This window comes from Amphibalanus amphitrite, unplaced genomic scaffold (genome assembly GCF_019059575.1).
Source record: "Amphibalanus amphitrite isolate SeventyFive unplaced genomic scaffold, NRLGWU_Aamphi_draft 001952F_arrow, whole genome shotgun sequence".
NCBI classification, from domain to species: Eukaryota; Metazoa; Arthropoda; class Thecostraca; order Balanomorpha; family Balanidae; genus Amphibalanus; species Amphibalanus amphitrite.
In genome coordinates, this window is record NW_024883445.1 from 30,141 (window position 1) to 38,260 (window position 8,120).

General features: G+C 56.4%; 1 protein-coding gene across 1 annotated transcript; it reads right to left on the bottom strand.

Annotated features, from left to right (window-relative positions):
- Positions 1 to 4,153: 4,153 nt before the first annotated feature.
- LOC122375901 lies at positions 4,154 to 7,172 on the bottom strand. Its single transcript, XM_043355478.1, has 5 exons — positions 7,118 to 7,172; positions 6,497 to 6,987; positions 5,717 to 6,255; positions 4,991 to 5,654; positions 4,154 to 4,159 (listed from the first exon to the last, which is right to left on the bottom strand). The coding sequence occupies exons 1-5, from the start codon at positions 7,170 to 7,172 to the stop codon at positions 4,154 to 4,156; spliced, it is 1,755 nt and encodes a 584-aa protein (XP_043211413.1).
- Positions 7,173 to 8,120: the final 948 nt, after the last annotated feature.

Below are 8,120 nucleotides of genomic sequence, written 5' to 3' on the forward strand. Positions count from 1 at the left end.
TAAACTTTTGCTTCAAATTGTTTCATGAGGCAAAATATTAGGATAAATCACTTCAATTAAAGGCAATCATGCACGCGCCACGTTAGCCGCGCCACTTGCATTTTTCGTATAAAATAAGCCTTTATGCACCAAAACCACCTTGAAAAATCATCCAGTAATTAACAACAGCTTCAAGGTCAATTGGCATTCATATGTAATCTTAACACCCTCCAAATTCAAAATGTTTTATCTAAATCATTGTGACGCATCCACCACCAAGCTCACCTCGGTCCAAACACAACGGCCGATTTAGTGATGAATATTAAGCGTATTAAAAGAAATGCCTATTTGAAGGAGTTCATGAATACTTTGTTACACAGAAATGCTTGCCATATTTTTCTACTTTTTAGAGCTAAACTATGTCTTACTTTGCAGTCCCTCTATCGTATTATGGTATGTAACTATAGTGACGCAGTTTGCTCTCCGCAGCTGGAGCAAACATTTGTCGAACCCGGTTCTGACGGAAATCGTACGATTAGAGATTTTCGAGTCCTACTTGCAAAATGTTTTACCTATATTTGTATCATGTTTTTCGATCGTCCCTCAATCAATTCCACCCTCTGTCGGCCCCAACTTACCTGAATTTTTGGCGAGTCCGGGCTCGTCCGGTGACGAAAACCGGCCGATCTAGTACGGGCGGACGCCGGCGCCGCGGCCGAGCAGACGGCCCGTCACGGAAGTTGCAGACGGGAGATGATCGGCATAAAGCGCTCGTGTATCTCGGCAGCATCGTGTATTGAGAAAAAAAAGACGATTTCACGATTTATAAATGCGTTACGCTTATCATATGTACATGCACATGCACACCGGCGCCGGGCCGGCCGGTGGAATTTTCCAGCCGTCGGCCGGTAATTTTTCTCCGGAATGGAGGGACCGCCATCGAGTTTGTCACGTGAATCAGCCGCATTCCTGTGGCGCGCAATGCTGAAGAGATATGTGTTTCCGCGGGTATCTCGCAGGCCCTAACAGGAAAAGCTCGCTGCAAAAACTCAGCGCTTCAAATAACGCCAAATCCTACTCAAATGGATATTTAAATAAACTAGGTGACTTGACAAGATTCTTGGCTCGCTCCGCGTCGCTTTGGCCATAAAAAGATTCGGGAGAAAATTTGGGATCGAATGGTGTTTTCCGGTGACGATCGGACGTCTAGAAGCTTCGATATTGGCGAAAAACTTGCTGAACTTGCAAAAGTACTTGGTACTTGCCAAAGTACTCGGTACTTGCCAAAGTACTTGGTACTTGCTTGGTATTTGCATAAGTACTCGGTATTTGCCAAAGTACTTGGTACTTGCTTGGTATTTCCATAAGTACTTGGTACTTGCTTGGTACTTGTAAAAGTACTTGGTACTTGCTTGGTACTTGCGAAAGTACTTGGTACTTGCACTCGCCCCCCCGTTCCCCCGATCTACTCCCACACCTACCCCTCGGGATAATTCCGGGTTCGTCGGGTAGGAAAACTTGCCACTCTACTCCCCCCCCACACAGAGCCATTTGGTATCGATCGGTGTTTATCCCGTGTCAATCGGTCGTCAATAAGCCGAGATATGCACGGCGAATTATTTCAATCGGCGTCGATCAGAATCTTCAGAACGGAGGGACCCACACTCATTTCTGGCGTATCTCACTTTCCGAGATATACGTCAAACTACGTATTTAAAACTACATATTCTACAGCCGAATCTTCAAACTGGGGGTACCTCAGACCGTGGGAACGACTCGGCTTAGCACTGCCGCACGCGCGTTCAGCGGCGGGTTGTCGATTTTTCGAGTGTCGGCACCTGTCAGCCGCCGCTCGGCTCTGTGTTAAGCATATGGGGACGGCGAATTTCTCCCGGAGGGAAGCACCTCGCTCACTAAAGCACGTGAATCAGCCGCATTCCTGTGTGGCGCGCAATGCTGAAGAGATATGTGTTTCCGCGGGTATCTCGCAAGCCCTAACAGGAAAAGCTCGCTGCAAAAACTGACCGCTTCAAAAAAACCCGAAATCCTACTCAAATGGATATTTAAACAAGATATCTTGGCTCGCTCCGCGTCGCTTTGGCCATAAAAGATTCGGGAGAAAATTTGGGATCGAATGGTGTTTTCCGGTGACGATCGGAGTCTAGAAGCTTCGATATTGGCGAAAAACTTGCTGAACTTGCAAAAGTACTTGGTACTTGCTTGGTACTTGCCAAAGTACTCGGTACTTGCCAAAGTACTTGGTACTTGCTTGGTATTTGCATAAGTACTCGGTATTTGCCAAAGTACTTGGTATTTGCTTGGTATTTCCATAAGTACTTGGTACTTGGTACTTGCGAAAGTACTTGGTACTTGCACTCGCCCCCCCCGTTCCCCCGACTCTACCCACACCTACCCCTCGGGATAATTCCGGGTTCGTCGGGTAGGAAAACTTGCCACTCTACTCCCCCCCCCCCCCACAGAGCCATTTGGTATCGATCGGTGTTATCCCGTGTCAATCGGTCGTCAATAAGCCGAGATATGCACGGCGAATTATTTCAATCGGCGTCGATCAGAATCTTCAGAACGGAGGGACCCACACTCATTTCTGGCCGTATCTCACTTTTCCGAGATGTACGTCAAACTACGTATTTAAAACTACATATTCTAAGGCCGAATCTTCAAACTGGGGGTACCTCAGACCGTGGGAACGACTCGGCTCAGCACTGCCGCACGCGCATTCAGCGGCGGCTTGTCGATTTTTCGAGTGTCGGCTGCCGATCTCCCGAGAGCCGGCCACCTGTCAGCCGCCGCTCGGCTCTGTGTTAAGCATATGGGGACGGCGAATTTCTCCGGAGGGAAGCACCTCGCTCACAAAAGCACGTGAATCAGCCGCATTCCTGTGTGGCGCGCAATGCTGAAGAGATATGTGTTTCCGCGGGTATCTCGCAGGCCCTAACAGGAAAAGCTCGCTGCAAAAACTGAGCGTTTCAAAAACGCCAATCCTAGTCAAATGGATATTAAATAAACTAGGTGACTTGCTTGCTCCGCGCGCATGATTGGGCCACAGGAGATTTGCAGCAGCCAAACGACGGGATTAGCCAATTCGAGCAGTGAATGTTTATGTGAAATCTAGCAGCAGCGATTTACCTAACTGGGCCAGGGGACAGGTCACAGTAGTTGACATGGCGAATCATTCTGACATGAATTCAGAAGGTTGACAGCGGTAATGCTGGCGTGCTAAGCTACGCTACAAAAACCGCCCTGTGTAGGCAGCATGCTCAGTAGGAGAAAAAGAGCAGTGAAGTAGAAGTAGTGTAAATGTAGCGTGCTGCTATGGCGATACACAATAGGAAGGCCGATTAGGAAACAGAAGTAAGCAAAGTGTCAAAGCGGCATTAGGCGACACACTGACCGGATTAGACACAGTCAGAATGACTTGCTGGGATTAGCTGGACTGGTCTGGTCCGATTGCCTGGCAGAGCTTATCGGATCCGGGGTTTGTTGGCGTCAGCTGCGGCTGCTGGCGGCAGCCGGTGTCGATGACTGGCGGCCCTGCTGGTTAACTGCATGGTGGCGAGAAATGTAGTCAGGGACACGGCATAAGGAAGTCAAAAGGCTCGGAGTCTTAGCCAGGCATAGTTCAGGGTCGCCGTGCCGAGGTGATGGATAGATTGAAGGTTTTATAGGGAACATCAAGGTCGGCTCCGCACACTGAACACAGCCTGTTACCAGGGTGCACTGTCGTGGAAGTGCTCCGAGCGCGCACCCGCCCTTAACACGTTTTTAAAGTAACTTTGAAATATGATTTAAGCACAATGAAATGAGTTAAGCACACTGAAATGTCAATGTCAGCCTCCTGATGAACTTACGTTAACGATGTCAAACTTTTAGTATAACGGTTAAGGGCCCGTTACGTCAGCGCGTACCGGCATACACTCACTCACGCGCAATCATTCACCACTCCAAATACCCACAGCACCGAAAGGGTTAAGCACAGGATGCAGATGCAGCCACGCACTCACTCACTGGCACCCCCCGACGTAAGACTCGCCCCGCAGCGGTTTAGACCCCCTATCAAGGGGTGAAGTGTCCGATCGATCACACGACACGGACTTCAGACGTTCACACGTCTGAAAGGGGGTCTCACAACCGACAGCGACGCGCCTAACAACCGTCACACCTGACAGTTGACACAGTTACAGTCACGCACACATTCGCACACGGACTCACTCACTGACACGCTCAGACGTAAGACTCGCCCCGCAGCGGTTTAGACTCCCCCTATCAAGGGGTGAAGTGTCCGATCGATCACACGAAACGGACTTCAGACGTTCACACGTCTGAAAGGGGGTCTCACAACCAACAGCGACGCGCTAACATTTCCAGACTAAAAAATCCCAGCACACGGACCACCAGCCGTACCACACGACTGACCACAGGAGTATCTGACCGCTCTTGGACGCCGCCGCCTGACTATACTTCCGATAACGTTTAAGATTACGGCCGATGACGCACCCGCTTCCTAACGCCCAATACGATTGGCCGCAGCCTACAGTTGGCCGTCGACATTGACCACCCGGACAGACAGAGTGGCCCTCCCACTCAAGGAGCAAGGGCTTCCTCCGGCCACTCCGGGCTCAACGTCATAGCAATTGGGTGAAGGACGGCACAACGCGGGGTACATCCGATCGTCGCTCGACAACCGAACTAAGATAACGCCCCATAACGCACCCGTATGACGCCCGATCCTGGCGCGCGCACAGAACCTCTCTGTATACGACATTCCGCGTCCGATGGTTGTGCGTGGAAAGCACCTCGACTGAATCAAAGCTGCCTACGCGCGAGAGAGCCACGTAGAACTGGCCATGAGTGAAGGCCGGGGATGGCAGATATATGCCCACGCGTCGCTTAGTCTGCCCTTGGCAGCGATTGATGGTCATGGCGAATGACAGCTTGACGGGGAACTGACAGCGGCGGAATGGTCGGCCGATGCGGAATCGACAGCGCTCACCACCAGAGGGAGGCGCGGCAAAAACAGCGTCTCGCCACGCGCGACTCCACTGGCGATTCGCAGCTCGAGCACGTTGGGCGCGGCGCGCAGCGTGCACAGCGTGCCGTTCACGACGCGCGGAGCGTCGAGGTTGCGCATCAACACGACCGGGGCGCCGACCTTGACCTGAAGTCGATGCGACGGCATGCCCGACACGTCGATCGCGTTGAGCACCTCGGTGGGCACCGGAGGCCCGTGATCCTCGTTGTCGTCGTCACTGATGGTGTCGACGCTAGCGTACGTGACTGTTTCGCCGGGCAGAAGGGCCAGCGCGGCCTCATTCGCCCTGTCAACGGTCGCATTTAGCGGCGAGAGGATGGCGCGCTCATGCAGCCACTCTTCATCACGGTGTCGCCCGGCCATGTCAGGGAAAATGCGATCGACCAAGGCGGCGAGACTGCGCGCCGGACTGACCACCAACTCGGGCACCTGCACCGAGGGCTGTGCCACGACGGGCAGCCGGCCGTCGCCGACGCGCAGCAGGAAGTTGGCGAACTCACCGGCCTGATCGTCGCCGTTCAACGCCCGCATGTTGGTCGCGAGCTCCATGGTGTCGATCCGAGGCCACATGGGCGATGACTTGAGGCAGGCGTCAACAACCTCTGCGCGCCGCCGCGCTTCACCACTGGCAGGATCTGTCTCCAGTCGCCAGAGAGCAGCGTCAGAACGCCGCCAAACAGCTCTTGCCTGTCGCGGACGTCTTGGAGAGCCCGGTCGACCGCCTCAGTGGCGCGCCGGTTCGTCATGGCCGCTTCGTCCCATACAATGAGGCGACAGCGGCGAAGGTAGTCGGCCTCGGGAGAGCGGCGATCAATGCCGCAGACGTTCTCGTTGTCAGGATGCAGCTGCAGAGGGATCTTGAACCGATGATGGGCAGTCGTGCCGCCCTCCAACAGGCTGGCTGCGATGCCGGATGTGGCCACTGCAACTGCCACGTGTCCCCGGCTGCGCACCTTGGCCAGCAGCAGGTTCTCCAAGAACGTCTTCCCGCAGCCGCCTGGAGCTTGCAGGAAGATGACACCCGACTCGTCATTGTCCAGCCGTCGCAGCACCTCGTCATAGACGGCGCGCTGGTCATCCGTCAGACGCGGCTCGTCGCGCTCAACGCGATCGGCCAGAGCGGCCGGGTCGTACTCGGGACCGCCGGGCGGCTCGTCGTCGTCGCCATCGGCGGCGGCGGCGGCGTCCGGCACCGGCGGCACGGCAGTCCGTACTCCGCCAGAGATCTGCCGCGCAGCCGGCGGAGAATGCCAGCGATCTTCCGCAGCGCCTGCTGGCGCACTTCGTCCTCGGTGAGACCACGTCTGCCAGCCGCGCGAGCGGTGCGCTGACGGCGAGCGATGTCCTCGGACAGGGCGTCCGCGAACCTCATCCACAGCGCCATGGGATCGCACGTAGCCTCTCCCTCGATCAGAATCAGAGCGAAGAGAGGAAACGCAAACCACCTGCAAAGCGCGTCACACTCGCCTCCTCCAGTGCGCGCGCCCAGTGCGCTCCGTCCTCGAGCAGCCCCAGTGCGGAGCACGCCTCGCGCATGGTGGCACACACGCGGCCATCGACCGTGCGGAGGTGCTCGTAAGAGCGCGGACCTCGGACGCTGTGAAGGAGCAGGCGAAGAAAGAAAACTTCGCCCGCGCGCGGCGTCGTGGTGTACACGCGCGACAGAGTCTCAGAGGCAACCACGCCCGGCACCTCGGGGTGAGGCTGGCCACGGACGCGGCGTTTCCAGTGGGCCGGACGGGCGTCTGCGCCCCGGCCGCGTCGCACCTGCCACGTGTAGTATCGCGGCACCTCTGGGTAGAGGAGTGTCGCCGCGAACGCGTCACGCTGGCACAGCTCAAAGAAGGCTGTGAGCATGGATGGATTAGCCTGCTCGCCCGCGATGACCGCTTCCAGGTTTTCGTCGCCGCGGAACACGACACGTCTCTCGTCGTCACCGAGATGCAGCTGCAGCGCCGCTGGACCGGCGGATGATGGACGTGGACTGGTCGGTCGAGCAGCCGCCACGCTGCCTCCATGGATCCCAGGTACCGGCTGTTCTGATACTGGGTCACCTCGTCAACCACGCCGTCGGGCTGCACGGCGAACATGATCCTATCCGAGCCTTGGTGACGTACTTGATGCAGTAGCGGATCGCTCCCATCGCGTGCGTGATCAGCTCGACGTTGACGTGTGAGTCCAGCGCGCGAAGGATGTGCGGATTGTAGGGAACGATCCAGCGGTTGTCGATTTCCACACCGCGCCGTCCGGGCGTCCGCGCACGTTGACGCCGTCTCCGGCGGCGCCCGCCTGTACTTGGGATAGCTGCGCTCTGGCAGCTCTGTGGCCTCCAGATACGGGCGCGGATAGCCGACGCTACAGCGGCCGCCTTCATGCAGACCGCCTGCGGGTTCAGCGCGCCGCACGGACCATGCACATCTTGGTGCAGACGATCGCGTGCAGTTCCGGATCGGTCTCGGGATGGCAGCTCAGCGCACACGCAGTGTCCACGTCTTCGGCGCGAGGTTTGTCGGCGGGCACGACCACAGCAGAAGGTGAGCGTGCGGCAGGCCACGCTTCTGCCACTCAATCGTGTGCAGAATGGCCCGCTGTCGACCAGGATGCCGCCCCGCAGCTGCTTCAGCAGCGCTGCAGCTTGAGGTCAAACCTGATGACAAACGTCAGGGTGGTCGCACGGCCGATCGTAGTCGCCGGCCTCTCTCAGGGGTAGAGGGTGCGCAGAGTTTGCTCAATCTCTGGCCAGGCCGGGTTGCACGTCACGGTGATGAAAAAGTCGGCGGCGCCAAAGTCTCGAACGTAGCAGAGAGCGTCTTGTAGTTTGGCCATCATGAAGCGCGGACTACTCGTTACGGATGCCGGCAGCACCACGCGCCGTCCGACGGCTCGGCCGTGCTCCTCGCCGTCAGCCAGCGCGTCTCGCACGCCGCGGATGGTCTCGGCGCGGAAGCCGTTGAAGCCGTCTGGTTCGCGCGACATACGACAGACGACTCGACTCAGCTTTTGCCTCAGTGTCCACAGGTACTGTTGAAACAGCCGGCCCCCTCGCGGATGAGATTGAAATGACCGGTCGGAAGCGCATGTGGAACGCACC

What these genes read in the sequence shown, in the direction of transcription:
- LOC122375901 (XM_043355478.1), bottom strand. Translation starts at nt 7,172, where the DNA reads ATGGGAGCGATCCGCTACTGCATCAAGTACGTCACCAAGGCTCGGATA. An exon ending in CAAGGCTCGGATAGGATCAT is followed by an intron (nt 6,988 to 7,117) that starts GTTCGCCGTGCA and finishes CCGCCGGTCCAG; the next exon opens with CGGCGCTGCAGCTGCATCTC. An exon ending in CTCCAAGACGTCCGCGACAG is followed by an intron (nt 5,655 to 5,716) that starts GCAAGAGCTGTT and finishes AGATCCTGCCAG; the next exon opens with TGGTGAAGCGCGGCGGCGCG.